We start from the raw sequence: 16,458 nt of genomic DNA, 5'->3' as shown, positions 1-16,458 counted from the left end.
TGGGTGGTTCCTCGCATGGTAGCTTATCAGTCTCTCATCTCCTTTTCGCTGATAATACGTTGATTTTTTGTGATCTGGATCCCGATCATATTTGCTCCTTGAGAGCCCTCCTACTTTGCTTAGAAGCTACCTCTGATCTTAAGGTGAATTTATCAAAATATGAAATAGTCCAGTTGGCTTGGTTAATAATTTAAGTGAAGTGGCTGCCATCTTGGGTTGCAAGGTGTCATCCTTGCCTATGAAGTAGCTTGGACTTCCTTTGGGGGCTCCTCATAAATCCAAGACAATGTGGGACGGGATTGTTGAGAAAATTGAACGCAAACTGGCTGGTTGGAAGAGAATTTACTTGTCTAAAGGCGTTAGAATCACACTAATCAAAAGTACGTTATCTAATCTCCCAACGTACTTTTTATCTTTATTTCCTTTGCCTGCAGGGGTGTCGAATAGACTGGAGAAGATTTATTGTGACTTCTTGTGGGGAGGGTTAGAGGATTAAAAAAAACTTCATTTGATTAAATGGGATAAAGTCCACTCCCCTTTGTCTTGTGGCGGGTTGGGGGTAAGAAAATTGAGAACCTTCAACAAGGCCCTTATTGGAAAATGATTATGGCGGTATTATCAGGAAGGGGATGTTCTTTGGAGGAACATCATCGATGTTAAATATGGGAGCATTTGGGGAGGTTGGTGCTCTAATGAAGTAAGAGGGGCTGCATGGGAGTTTGGAAATTTATCCGGAATGGATGGGAAGATTTACTCGGTAATTTCAAATTTGAGTTGGGAAGGGGCACGCGAATCAGGTTTTGCCACGATATTTGGTGTGGTGATGTTGCTTTGAAAAATGCTTTCCCCTCTCTTTATAAGATTGCGTCAAATAAGGGTGCCTCTGCGGCCGATAATATGAACATCTCCAATGATTACCCTCATTGGTCTGTGAGATTTACTAGAGCTGTACAGGATTCGGAGGTGGGAGACATTGCTGAATTTTACAGCATGTTATATGCACTGAAACTACAGGCAGGAGGGAAGGACAGATTACTGTGGACACTTACAGGGAACAAGAAATTCAGTCTGATCATATTACAAGGCATTGACAACTCACTCCTCCAATGCCTTCCCATGGAAGAGTATTTGGAGGAGCAATGTTCCCCTCAAGGTTGCCTTCTTCGGCTGGTTGACATCCCATAGGAAAATATTGGCTATCAACAAGCTGAAAAGCGTGGCCTCTACATAATAGATTGGTGCTTCATGTGCAAACACAATAGTGAATTAGCAGATCACCTACTTCTTCACTGTGAAGTAGTCAAGACTTTATGAGATGAAATCTTCACTAGGCTCGGTATCGCATGGGTAATGCCTAGGAGGGTGATAGATTTATTGCCATGTTGGAGAGGGATTCAGGGCAATTGTCACATTGCAGCTGTTTGGAAGACAGTGCCTCTATGCTTAATGTGGTGCCCATGGAAATGGTCGTTGTTTTGACAATAGGGAACGCTCTCCGGATGGTTTTAGGGCCTTTTTCTTCATACATTGTTGCTATGGGCTTCATCTATTGTATTGAATGGAACGAGTTTTAATGACTTTTATGCTACTTTCCGTATCGCATAGTTTGTAATTAGGCTCATTCTTATATACTTCCTGTGTAATCGGGCATTGCCTAATTACGTGGATTAATAAAATCTCTTTTTACTTATCAAAAATAAATAAAATCTACCTAGATTTGTAGTAGCAGGTTTTCTTTATGTCTTCTATCTTCATATGACAAAGCATTTCCCACAGTTCATGTGCAGGTGCTTAACGTCTTGGTCAGATTCTACTATTAGAGGGAAGGTTTAGAGTCGGGAGTGCAGTCGGGTACTGTGGCTGGGGATAATGTCGTTCCCTTAGTTTCTCTTCATCCGATTAACGATATAGCGGGTTCAACATCAGATTGGATTCTGAACAAAGATAACGGGTTTCTACAAACCCTGGGACTTTCATATGGAGAACAGAGAGAATATGAAGACCAATTTAAAGCACTACTCACTGCAATCGAGGCGATCCATGCGCTTGAAACCAAATCTAAGTTTAAGAAAAGTAGGGAGTTAAAAAATCTTTCATGGGCAATCAACTATGATGCTAAGAGAGGTAGCTCAAGTTGAGGGAAGGCTAAAGGGAGGGCTTTGTGAAGACGTTCTCGTAGTGGAATGTTCGGGTTGAGGATTAGTTTTACAGAATCTGGGGGATGGGGTCAAAGAGGTGTAACGATAGTTTTCCAATTCGGGCTTGGTATATTTTGGGTAGGTTTTCATGGGGTTTTGGGTCATTAGGGACTCTTTTGTATGGGCTAGGTGTTTTCTTGTATACGTCCAGTGTACTTGGTTACTCCTATTTATATATATACATATAATATTATTACTTATAAAAAAAAAAAAAGATTATACTATTATACAATGTCATAACACACTTCTCCGATTCATTTGTCAACTTTCAATCCCATATATAATACCATTTTTCATAAATGATCTACTCAAGATAATAAAAAATAAAAATGAACCCTTTTTGGTGTATCTTCACAATTTACCTCCTTTTTACAAGAGTTATATTAGAGTTATATCGTGAAGATACACTGTTATAACTCTAATATAAATATATAAAAAATTATAATATGACTCTATTTATACATACAAAATAAATCTTATCAACTTCAAAGTTCAATTATAAAAAAGGGAGAAGCGCTACAGTCACAGAGATCCCAAAAAAATAAATCCATAAACTGACATGGTTTTATATGATATGTTAGATCTACTTTATAATAAAAGTAGTTTTACAATCTAACGTACCACATCAAACCACATCGGTTTGTGAATTTACTTTCATGGGATCTCTTTGTGACTAAAGCATTTCTCTAAAAACGGTGGCATGTCTTTTTGTGGTGGATCTCTTTGCATGTTGTTGGGTCATGCCATAAAGTATGTTGGATCTCTTTAAATGTTGGAAAGGGAGGTTTCTTGATATAGTGTATTTTGAGAGAAAGGAACAATTATGGTTTCGATGATTGAGAGAAGATGGTGACAAAGCTTAGGCTTTCTTTTGTCTTTTGACTGGTAAACAAAATATTATTGATCATAAGAAAAGCTTAAGTCTTTCTTTTCAATACTCCTTACCACTAGATGCTTGTCCTAAATTGTTTTTCAATATCTAGATTTCAGGGTCTCCTGGATCTTTGTACATTATTATTTAGCTGTTTCTCTACTCCTTGTTTACTTGGGTAACACCCTTTTTGCTTCTTAATGAAATTAGGCGTACTTAGCAAATACATGCATACAGACATATACACATGTATACACACACACATACACATAAAGAAAGAAAAAATAGCATCAATTATGTTATTTGTACTCTGCTTCTTTAGCAAATAAATTCAGAATTTGTTTTCTGTAAAGAATAAAAAAATTTCCAAAGAAAAGTACTATAAATAAAAGTAATGGTCACAAAAAGAGAAATTTCAATGCAAGAATGTCATACCTTTATAGTGGATAGCAAGAAGAAAAATAATGGGTCCACAAAAATTGCCACCAAGCAAGAAATGACAAAAAATTTGTTCCATTGTTGCACAACTTTAGCATGAGGGTTCATGATGCCAGGAATATATTGTTGGAGAGAAGAAAAAAAGCCCTTAGCCCAGCCTTTAGCGTCCCCATAGAGAACATTATGAAACTACATACAATCAAAGTAATAAAACTGGATGAGATCATTGCAATTTATGCATAACAATCTTACCAAGCAAGTATTTGCACATCATATTCTAGATAACAAAAGCTAGAGAAAATTAAACACGATGAAGTCATGGGGGGAGATAATGGTAGATTAATGAATCTGTGTAACCTCAACAAAAAAAGGTACTAGCATAAAAAACTAGAAAAAACATGCAAGACATGTAACACTTCCACCTACAACACCGACACCACTAGGCAGTGATCGTATAACCACCAACTCCACTGAAGTGCACACCCCCACTGATAATAACTGCCAACCCCATCCCCATTGAAGTCTGCACCACCTTCATTAAAAAGGAATATATACACCACCTCCTTCTGCTCTTGTGAAAATTACTACTGCTTCCTCCATGAAACAAAATAACCTCAAGCTCTATCAATCCCATTTCCCCACTCCCAATGCAACAGCATTGTTGTGACACTAGACTTGTCACCCTGATCTAAGAAATTATTTCTACTGCCAGCAAAACTGTACTAATACCAGTAGTACCAGGCCTGCACAATTTTCTGCCTCATAATAGAGAGCATCGCAATCTATTTCCTTTCAATCCAAAACCAATAAAGGAAAATACAAAAATAGAGCAACATATCTGATAATTTATTTTGAATTTTTTTGGGTTGGGAGGGGCGGGGGGAATTGAGCAAAAAGAATGGTACCAAACAGGACTAAATTTAGGATGCAACACTTATATTACAAGCCAATCGTAACATATTCATGACCAGAACCACATTTGATCTTCATCCCTTGGAAGACAAAAATCTGTTTTCCATTCTCTTGTGTTTCTTTTATTTTCTTTTATCCTACTTGGGTCGGGTGGGGGGGGATTAATAAGAAAAAGGCCCTACACCAAAAAGGTGCTCACATGGTTGTAGTAAGATGGCTTTCATCAATAGAAATACTAAATTGATCCAGTAACAAAAATGGCCACATAAGCGAACTGATTCCAAATTTAGCCAATTACCAGAGAGAATGATGATCATACCTTGCTCAAAATTCCGGACCACACCTAAACAAGTATTTTGCAAAGTACAACAACAAGAATAAAACCTTCCTATGCTTCCCCCACAAATACATCCAGGTAACCTAAAGCATATCCACAGTTAACTTTCTAGCAAGATCATTCAAAGACTGGACAAAGCTCCCAACCAATACAAGGTATGTTACAGTTTAAACCCAGAAATAGGTTTCCAAAAAGAACAACATTTTGATATCAATGGAGCAAGACAAGTTAACAAATTTGATATCTAAAACAAAATTCAATATAAATGAAAAAAAAAAAAAAGATAAAGAGGACTCAACAAGATTGTTATAGAACAAATAACGTGAAATTTCAAAGAGAGCTTTCACCAGTGATGGAGCCAAGGCAGGTGGGGCAATTACCTCCACTAAAATTTAGGAAAATTTAGAGAGCTTCTATGTATAAAAACAAGATTTAAAGCATACTCAAATTAAAAAAAAAAAAAATAGGTGGGGCTTTAGAATCTTATCACATTGCCCCATGAAAATTTTAAAGTTTTTGAGCCTATTAGCCTAAACTTCCACTCAATTTAAGCTATGTAGGTGATCCATTGAACATAGGAAAACCTAACATCCCAATGTAATAGGATTAAAGTTTTTCCAATTAGAACTCAGCTCAACGGAAAAAGAAAAACCTAAATTGAAATAGGAAAAAATCATAAAAATAGGAATCTTAGATGAAAAAGGGATTATGACAAACAAAAGCACAAAACAAGAAGTAAATGAACATTTCATTACATTGAGTTATTCAAAAGAATGAAATAAGAGAGTTGGCCATAGCTATTCATGGTGATTTAAAACATTTACTTGGTATGTTAACTTCACTGCAAAAGTTTTGCCTCTTGGGAAATGATACACATAGAACCCTTTTCACAACTCTTTATACAACAGTGTTATAAATAAGGGGCATTTTTGTAAAATAACTTATCAACATAACATCCTTTTACAGAAATAACATGGTTGTAAAAAGGGCCGTACGTGTATCATTACTCGGAAAATGATACACATTCAACCCTTTTCACAACCCTTTGCTCTTTGATAAGAAGTTTCAACTAGTATCTCTTTAATTCATAATCTATTTCATCATTCAGGATCTTCTTTTTAGTGTAATGGATGAGCATTGCTCAATGCTTTTCTGATATGAAAGATCTTGTAACAATACTTGCACATCACACCTAAAATTCAATTACCAAAGCTACATGAGTTACTAGTAGACCTGTTCTTCACAATTATCTACCCAAGTTTTTTATAGAGACTGTTGATTGTTTTTTCTCAGGGCATATGGTAGATGAATGTCCCGTATCATTTTTTCCTTTCTTAGATCCACAGCACAGTAACTGCCTCCCTCTGAACAATTTACTTGCTGTGCCGCTGACAACTGCCTCTATTCACGAGGAGGCTCTTTACGATAAGCCAAATTGGAAAGCCTATAACAGGCTTTTCCAATTTAGATAGATGAACTAAGTAAAGCTTTTAGAATTACTAACGTCCACACTTCTTTTATGATATCGAACACTCATAATTGACGAGGGCATTTCTTACCATGTTAAGATTATTTGTACTTAGAAGTTTTTCTCTTCTGAGCTCATCTTCTTTATTATGTAACCATATTATCTGGACCAAGCAAAGGTTATTGCTGTGCCTGGGAGAATGCACGTTGACAATCACTTATGGAAATCTTAGATTTTCTATATAGGAAGTGATGGCAGATGCATAAATAGTATTTGACATCTCTTTTCTGATAAGTAATAAGACTCTGTTCGATATCTTAATTTCAAACTGCCAGATGCTAGGAGTTGTAGGACTCAAAAAATTAGATATAAACATCACTCCACAGATAGGCTACATGCAAAGCATGCATGAACAAGTATGGCAATATTTCTTCATCAAACAGTTAAAATAAATACTAAAGAAAATAATAAATGAACTGACACAGATCCTATGCTATTTATACCCATATTTTTTGGGAAAAAAGTCCTACATGCGACAGAAGCAGCACCCAACTCGAGATCTATTCAACAATGTAGCTAAACAGAATGAAGGTTTGGGCAATGATGCAGGCATGTATAATAATAATAAAAAAAAAAAAAAAACTTGTCTAGCAAAGCAATACAGGGGAACATGAAATATGGCAGTAACCATTAGGACAGAAAAAGGAATAACGTTTGGGTAAAGAAAGAATAACACCTTAGGATCAAAAGCTAATGAAGCTTTAGAGTTCATTTGTTGAGCTGCTATGAAGTTGTTATATGTTGGGCAAGTTGTGCAATAAGGATCATTGCACATTCCCAACTGCCCAGACCTCAGCAAATGTTCATTTTTCCCAAAATTGTTGTCATGTGGCCAGTCATCTTGATCCTTGCCTTTAAATGAAGTAAACTTGCTCACTAAAGGTTCCATTGTTTTGGGTCCTGTGACACCTTGATTTGGCAAAAAAAAGTTTTCAGGTTTGCGGCTAACGTATATTGGACCACTCATCTGTATGAATGGAGTTCTTCTTTCACTCCGTAAAGGACCAGTATGGCCCACAAGATTAGTTTCACTTGCATAGGACTCCATTGAGTCCATAGGAATGGAAATTGATGCACTCCTTGTCCTGTATGCAAATCTCTGGAATTGAGAATCTGCATGTTCGTCCAAAGACCGCCCGTTTGTGTCTGAAAGCATCGGTATGTCGTCTTTTTCAAAACCAGCCATCTTTTATTAATTAGACCTGCAGAAGAGTGTAAGATAAATAATCAGAACACATGTATCACATGCTAGTATTGCATAAACATTTTCTTTACAGGTAAGTATTGCATGACCATTTGAAAGTGTGAGTTTAATTTAACTATCAAATGGAGGAAGCATGTGTAATGACTCAAGGAAAAACTCAAGTCACACATAAGCTTATTACTACAAAAGGACTAGTCAAGATTATAATTGGAACCCCATGGAATCACTTTAACACAGAAAAACTTATCCATATCAAGCAATGTGGGACTCATTCACGATTCTCCTTTACTCAACCGTGGGTATGAATCTCCCTCTAAATCTCAAACATCCTTGCTAGGCCATTCTATGGTTGATGGCACAACTCAAGTCCCACACTTTTGGTTGAGGATTGTCCTTGATGTCATTTGTAATGGTAAAAAAAAAAAAATCAAGTCATATCGTGGCTTCTACTCTAAAAGGACTAGTCAAAGTTACAATTGAAGTTCATTAAAACCATAGTAACCACAAGATCTCCCCCTGACAAAGTGGGATCCATTCATAACCTGTTATACTCAATCATTACAATATGAGAAATACCAAAAGCACAATTTTTGGTAGCAATCATAGTTCAATTATCGCCAATACATCACCATACCTCACTCTATATGAGCTACACTCACAACAAGCAAGAACGATTTCTTACACTATCGCCTAGAATAGTATTAGGCGATATAGCATATATATTGGCAAAATATTGACAAAAGAAATTGGGACTATTGCAAAAAGTACATAAAAATTATAAAAATTCTAATATTACTGAATTTTTTGAATGATCAAATATAGTTTAACATGAAAAATGCTGAATAATATTTCAAATATTAGTGACATATCGTTTTTACGAAGCCAGTCCGATATCATTGATACTTTTGAATTAAAAACCTAATTTTTCTTTTCTTTTCGCAACCTAATTTTCATCTTTCATAATACATTTTCTTAAAATGTACTTTTAAAAAAAAATATAACAAAAAACTTAAACTTTAGAACAAAATTTGACTTCAACTCAACATTTTTTGTTTACTGCAACCAGGAAAAAACATTCGCACACTTGTGCTATAACGTTTTCCAGCATCACAAAACATAAACCCAATTCTGAAAACAAGAGTAACATTTTTTTTTTATAAGTAGAAAAACAAGAGTAACATAATAGTGATTAGTGAAGGAACCAGGAGCCTTTAGCTGGTATGCGTCCAATTGTAACATCAGGAAGAAAATATACAAGCCCACCACGGACGTAGATGAGCAGAAATATGAGGCAGTCAAACTTGAGAAAACACCAGTTGGTTATCATCGTCGCCTCGTGAAATAATAAAAACTAGTGATACAGTAGAGTTAATTTCTAGGTAGAAATAAGTACCAACGATGGCCAGTCAAGCTTGCGAAAATGTACTTTGATATACTGGCAGAGTTAGCAACTTTATACAGTCACTCTTTTTAATTTTTATGACTATATATTATGGAAGGAAATTCACAAAAACCAAAAATCTAAAAGAATTTGTCTTCTTACAACTAATAGCTCTTAAAAATATTAACTAAGGAAGTAAATTTCCCATCACTATCTGAGCCAATCGTTTGAAACTGGAAACAAAAAAAATAGAAGGAAAATAAACCGAAAGAAGAAAGTAGAGGGGAAAGGAACGGAGAAGAGAAAGATCACTAGAGAATTTACGTTGTTCGGTCTAATGGCCGATATTGTTGGCTTCATCAGGTTAGTTCCGATTAAGCTCATTTAAATTTAAGTTCATTAAGGTTATATAGGAAACAGTAAACACAGTGTACCACCATACATATTCTGCTACTCCGCTTCAAGAAAACAAACAAACAAACAAACAAGTTCAAAGAAAGAATGCCAATTGACTTGTAGAACAGCTAAAAGGAATCACACAAAGTCGTTTAAAAAGAAAGCTGCAATTTTTACACACCTTATCGAAGCTGAATATACCCAACTGGGAGTTGCAAACTGCATCAACAACGCACCAACAGAGACAATGCCCCACTCATTGCGCAAATCAAGGAAGAAAATTCAGTTGCCATGTTTGTATTTTACTCTGAACACCTCTTCAGAGAGGGTATAGAGGTCTGAAATAGTCGGAGCAGTGGGGATGATTTGACAACTCCGCTTGACTCTGGAGACAGGCAAGAAAAAAAAGGAAGACCATGAGAAGTCAATCGCTTGGAAAAAGCAAGGCGAAAGGAAAGCGTTTATGGGTACTATACTACTACGTGTTTGGCTGGCATTGTTGGACGCTTGCGCGGAAGTTTAAAGAAATTCTCAGCAGGCGATCAACGCCAAGTGACAGCATTTACGTTCCCACGGAGACAGGATCGTCTTCCCTTGTAATTTTTCCCACAAAGTCCGTCCCATTGAAGACGCTGGTTCCTCATTGGTGGACCTTACCGCGTTCGCAAAATCACATCCCTTTGATTCAATATCAGTCAACATCATAACTAAAGAGAAAACCTTTGAACCGGTCTTGCATTAAATTCATCAAATTCATCTTTAAATTTTAATAAAAAATACATATTTTTTATATACCTAAAATTTTCTTATCTATAACTTCATATTAGATTAGTTATTAAATTTATTAAAATAATAATATAATATTAATTTTTTAATAATATTATTTTTTATTTTATTTTTTATTTTTTTTATTTTTTATAATTACACTAATCTTAAACGATAACATCTCTATGTACATTCAAATTTTTTTATTTTATTTTATTTTTATTGGATATGCAAATTCACTCGAGAGAGATCACAAGTATCTTTATATAGTATGCCAACAAAACTCTGCCTAGATGCAAATCCATATTCATGCTTGGGTGCAATGAATCTTTAACAACTAATTCTGCCAACTAATTCTTTCAATTTGCTACCATCACACAAAATATTTAACAAGCATCTACAATCAAATTTAATTCCAACAATCAAACTAAAAATTATAACTCTTTGAACTTGCTACCACATAACATTCATATTAATCTAACTCTTTCAACTTGCTGTCATCACACAAAATATTTAACAAGCATCTACAATCAAATTTAATTCCAACATTCAGATTATTCTTTGAATCAAATTATAGAGTGTAACTCTTTGAATTTGCTGCCACATAACATTCATATTAATCTAACTCTTTCAACTTGCTGCCATCACACAAAATATTTAACAAACATCTACAATCAGATTAAATTCTCATCATTCAAATTAATTCCAACAATCAGATTAAAAACTGTAACTCTTTGAACTTGTTGCCACATAACATTCATATTAATCTAACTCAACTGATCACTATTACACAATCTTCATTACCACAAAGTAAAAAGCAATAGTAAAAACAGAATACAATCAGTTTTAGAATTTAAACTATATTGCCATTGTTTTGCAAAAACGGAGTTTCATCAAACTCAGCATCAAACTCATCTATTTGGGTCATTCCCCTTTTCCTCTAAATGAAGCATTTTTGCCAAGTGGGTTTATCCTTTTGCCAAGTGGGTTTACATAAAAAATTTACTGATCTTGTCGAAATCTTATTTCTTAAAGTGTTTTTGACAATTCCATTTTGGAAGAACTGCAAATTAAAGCTTGTTTCATGAAGAGTGTTTTACAATTTCACTGAAGTTTGATTGTTTGGGTGCACTTGGAGGTAAAGTTGAATCTTTAGACTGTTTGTGGTTCTCTTGAGGTGGATTTTTGTTTATTTAGTGGGGGTTGTGTTTTGACTATAAAAAAATAGATTTCAGGCAATTGGAATCTCTATGCCAAAACAAAACAAAAGCTAAATGCATAACATCTGTATAGGTAGCATTACTCATTAGGTAAATGGATTATTTCATATTTCTCTATGAAGACAAAGCAATGAAAGTAAATAAAAAGTTAATGAAGTGTTATTGAGCTTGCAAACCAGTTGGGAAGGTTGTTTTGGGGATTAGAAATCCCTGTGAGGTACAGAAGAAGGCTTATCCGCCCTCTTGTCTTGTACCAACAGTCAATAGACAATTGCTTAATAAGAAATTGTCATATCCAAGTTTTAGTAGCGTTTGATGAAACACAGAACATACCAACAAACCAACACACAGGGGATTTGTAATCATAAAATATACCAACAATACCAAAAAGAAAAAACAGCCAAAAAAATATCACACATTGGGATGCGAATCTAGTAATATACCTACAGAAAGAAAAAACACAGTACCCTTTTCCAAGTGGTTGACAATTCGCAACACTGAGTGCTCCTGAGAAAATCAGCCAAAAAAAAAAAAAACCAGGGCCAGTAAATGTAATAGATGAAATTCCTAGATGATTCACACTAAGCAAAAGCCCCCATCAGGACTGACCAGTTTCATTTCTTCTTGAAACTAGGGTTGCAAATAAAAAGCAAGGAGATAAACAGTACGTGAAAGGAGAAGAAGATCGCACAAACCTGAAAGGAGAGAAACCAGTGTGCTTTGCTTTGTTTATACATGAAGAATCGAAGAGAGGCACTGCGAAAACGAGAAAAATAGAGAAATGGGGCACTGGGAAAACGAGAAAAAGAGAGAAAAGGGGGCACGGCGAAAACGAGAGAAATAGAGAATGAGGGCACTGTAAAAACTAGAGAAAGACAGAAATGGTTCACTGCGAAAACGAGGGAGAGAAAAAGAGAGAAATGGTTCATTGCGAAAACGAAAGGGCACTGCAAGAACGAAAAGGGTACTGGGAAAATGAGAGAAAGGGGAAGGGAAAAGAAGCGTGGAGGAAAAGAAGAGAGAGAAAGAAAAAAATAAGGCTGTTGGAATTAAAATAGAATAAAAACACATTTGCTGAATGAACATTTACACTTCAAATTTGAAGAATCCTATAGATTTACTGTAGCTCATGGCTTCCCATCCATCCCTTTTATGAATCCAATGCAGCTAAATTTTACTAAAATTCATCGAATTTTACATTTGGCTAGGCTTTTGATAAAGCCAATGTCAATGCTCTTATATTGGCCAAGTAACAGCCCACCAATAATACAGTGACACATAGGCTTTCTATGACAACAATCTTGTAGATGCGTTGTATCAAATTGGAATGCCTTTTCTGTTTCGCACCGTTTTCACTTTTCTCAGTCCTCCCGTGATTTTCCCTTTCCCTTTCGCACTCCCCTCTCGTAGCCTTTGCCCCCCCCACCCTTTATGCAGATCTCTTTGGACAGCCCTGTCGACGACGATGACGGACAAAAGTATGAGAAGAAACAAAAATCGGAACGGCCCAATACGATTTATGATGTTCCTTCTTGGTTTTTTTTTTTGTTGGTTTTTTTTAGTCTCTGTGTGCCTAATCATCTCTCAAAACCAATCTTTTACCCAATCCATTTACCAATCATACATGCACTATCGATTTTCATCAACGTTCTGCAAGGTCTTTTACCCAATACATTGCCGCTGTTGATTATGGTTTTTTTTCCTACAGATTTGAGCATAAATTTCCAAAATGTTTTGATTTCTATTTTACATGGGAATTTCTTTAAAGTGTTTTACTTTTTTAATCGATTTTTTTTATAGATCTGAATTTAGAAATTTGTAAGTTAATTTTTTTTTAGATTTTGTTCTTGTTCTTTATCTTTTTTTCCTACAGACATGAGATGGAAAATATTTTTCTTACATTTTGTTGGTGTTTTTCTTTATCACATTTTTTTTTTCTACAAATCTATCGGGAGCAAAATCTAAATTGTACCCCAGATTTAAAGCTTCTCATTCAATGGTGACAGTTTGCTCTTCGTTTTAGCCTTTGAAAGAGTATAGAAGCATAAGATGCAGAGGTTGAATAATACCACCAACCCATTTGTTCAAATCTGTAAGGAAAAAAAACAAAGAACTACAAGTCGAGCTTAAAAAAAAAAAACAGAAGAAAGATTTGAAAAGATCTTATTTAGATATGAGTCTTTTTATCTGTTGGTATTTTTTTCCTTTTCTCATTCTTCTTTATTAGATTTTTTTTTTCTAGAGATTTGGTACTTTCGCCCCATAATTTGTGGACAATTTTTATGTGGGCATAATGGGCGACGGACTGGTTGAGGTGGACTACTAGCGGTGGAGCTCTGCTCAGCGGTGAAACTGGAAGCACATCAAAGTTGAGGTTCCTATCGTGAAGAGGAGATTGATTTCCTCTGTTTGCCTTCTTTTTTCCCATGTGAACCAGTGTAACTTGAATTTGATGTAATTTCTGAGGTGGCAGATAGGAAGGCTGTTATTTGAGGAAAATTGGTCCGACTGCTCAGAAGCGGTTCTGTTAGAAAAAGTCTTGACGCATCATCCAAAACACATCTTACGTGGCTAAGTAAATTGACAAATTTATCCCTAAGCAAATTAACAAAATCTCACAAAGCCCCCTCCCCCCTCCCCCCCCCAAAAAAAAAAAAAAATCGAAAAGTTGAAAACACTTTATTACTACTAGGGGCTGATGTGAGTTGCGATGGAGAGGGAGGAGGGAGTTGCTGTGACTGGGGTTCGACGGTGAGAGTTGCTGCGAGGTTGTGAGGTTCGGTGGTGGTTGGGCTGGTGTACGGTGGCGGCATGGTGGCGAGAGAGGGGGAGACCCATTTCGGGTTGGGCTAATCTGAGTTGCGATGGGGGTTGTCGTGACTTGGGTTCGACGGTGGGGGTTGCTGGGAGGTCGTGGGGCTTGGTGGTCGTGGCTGGGCTGGCTTACGGTGGCGGGCGGCAGCATTTCGAGAATAACTCGTGTGAAACCCATTTCGAGAGTGGAGAGGACGCTACATGTGGAGGCTCGAAGATGGCTGGAGGGTTGCTGGTGTGAAGGGGGAGCCAATGAGATGGTCGATCGCGCTGCTGGGTGGCTGACAACGGCGGAGAGAGGCCGAATGCAATTTGGTTGCTTGGCGAGGAAGGAGTACACGGCGTGGCGAGGGAAAAGTACACGAGCATCAACGGCACTGACGGTGGGGTCGGAGGATGACGATGGTGGTGGCCGGTGACTGCAGATAGCGCACGGCGGGATTAGGTGGGCTAAGAGAGGGAATCGGGTGGGAGTAGGGGCTGAAATGTGCCGGTTTTGGATTTAAAAAAATAAAATAAAATACATGTCATGTGTGCTACTCATTATCCTCACACGCCATACGCCACATTTTTTTAAAAAAAATTATTATATTTTTCTTAAACTTATTAAATTTTTCTACTTATTATCCATATACTACACATTTTGTAAGGAAACAAATAAAAAAAGTGTGGTATGTAATGTGTAGAGATGATAAATATAATTTTTCCATGTATATATTATGTACGTTGATTTATAAATAAAATGAAATTTAAATAAATTTCATCAAACTATAAGGGGAATGATAATCCTATTGGTATTGAAAAATGTAGAATGGCAAATGCATATTAATTTAGTTAGTTTACTACGTCATCCTTGAAATGGTATACGACAAGACGTATTTTTAATTTTTTAAAATATATAAACAATCCTATTGGACCCATTCAATGGCACATGAAAAATTAAGATGGCAATTTAATTCAATGATTATACCCTTCTGGTTACACTCTCTTATTGTTTTTTTTTTTTCTCTATAATTATTCAAGAGCTAGTCTTTCAACCAATTGAAATTATTTTAGAATTTTAGCCTTTTAAATCTTAGTTCTATTTTATTTTATTCTTTTTAGACACGTCACATGTATGTTGTAACGTACTATTAGATATAGAAATCGACTTCAAGTACATGGAATTATTTTCCCTTGAATATGATAAATTTCATCGAAAAATAAAGATTTAACTTTTGTTATTAACTGCTTGTCATTTATACGAATAATGATAAATATAGTCATATATCGTGTAAGTATTGCACACTCATTTTAAAAAAACTAAAATCTATAATTAAAAATTTAATTTTTGTCGGGTGGAATCCACAATTAAAATATTAATTTTTTCATGTGATCATATATTTACTCAAAAAATTTTTTTTTTATATGAGTATGCAACAGATGTGAACTTTATGATTACAAATATAATTTATCGTCCTATTTTTACTTAATTATTTCAAATTGAATGTACGATACTTACACAGTTTATAATTACAAATATTATTTCTTCCAAAATTTATTTTGGCAAGCAAGCTAATTTCTTCTTCTTTTTTATTTAATAAAAAATTATTTTTTTCTTGAGAGAACATATATTTTTCAATTTAATGAAAGTTTGAGTCACTGTATTAATTTGTTTCAGCTAGATACAATGTTAAAATATGCAATTCAAAAAAAAAAAAAAAAGTGCAAGTCCAGCATACTTAGAAGAATAAGCCATGTTTGTGTGTTGAGCTCATCTTCTCAAACTAATTAGTAATGAGACTCAATATTTGTTTAACTTTCCATAAAACATTAAATATATTTCAATCTAATTCATACATTAAGATGCTGTTTAAATAATGAGATAAAATTTGATGATTTTAGATGAAAGTTAAATAAAATATTGTTTAAATATTATTTTTTAATATTATTATTATTTTAAAATTTAAAAAAGTTGAATTGTTTATTATATTTTTTATAAAAATTTAAGAAAGTTTTAATGATAAGATAAGATGAGATGAAACAAAACACTTTCACTATCTAAATAGGGTCTCAAACACATTTCAATAGAACCTAAAACACTATTATTTATAGATCAATTCAAATCATTTGAAATCACTTCAGTACCAAAATGCAACCTAATAGTTCTTTTATTTTTTGTTAACATTTCCTTCTTTCTTATTTATCTTATTTTTTAACTCAAATTAAAACTAATATAGTTTTAATGTCTAAGATTTATTTAATAAGTGGAAATAATAATATTTTTGCAGCATGCCGGCGCCAAAACTATCTCGTGGTTCCTCAATTTGTACCAACTAATATATTTGTTTAAAATATACACCTTTTTTAATTATCACTATCATTGTTACCAACAAGTGATACTTTTTGATTATA

The 16,458-nt window shown here is 34.9% G+C and overlaps 1 protein-coding gene across 5 annotated transcripts in view; it reads right to left on the bottom strand.

The window, feature by feature from the left end:
• The window catches only part of LOC108993202 (probable cyclic nucleotide-gated ion channel 20, chloroplastic), a 39,640-nt gene extending 29,705 nt beyond the window's left edge, over window positions 1-9,935 (bottom strand). Inside the window, exons 1-4 of one of the 5 annotated variants that reach the window (XM_018968023.2) lie at window positions 9,742-9,935; window positions 9,447-9,650; window positions 6,961-7,486; window positions 3,505-3,696 (exon numbers count right to left, since the gene is read on the bottom strand). In XM_018968023.2, coding sequence (XP_018823568.1) covers window positions 3,505-3,696; window positions 6,961-7,470 — 702 coding nt within the window. In that variant the 5' untranslated portion in view covers window positions 7,471-7,486; window positions 9,447-9,650; window positions 9,742-9,935. The other 4 variants (XM_018968025.2, XM_018968027.2, XM_018968028.2 and 1 more) reach the window with 4 other exon arrangements.
• Between the last annotated feature and the right edge of the window lie 6,523 nt (window positions 9,936-16,458).

This window comes from Juglans regia, chromosome 15, assembly GCF_001411555.2.
Source record: "Juglans regia cultivar Chandler chromosome 15, Walnut 2.0, whole genome shotgun sequence".
Classification (NCBI taxonomy): Eukaryota; Viridiplantae; Streptophyta; class Magnoliopsida; order Fagales; family Juglandaceae; genus Juglans; species Juglans regia.
Note: the sequence above shows the minus strand (reverse complement) of the source record. Positions and strands in the feature narration are given on the sequence as shown.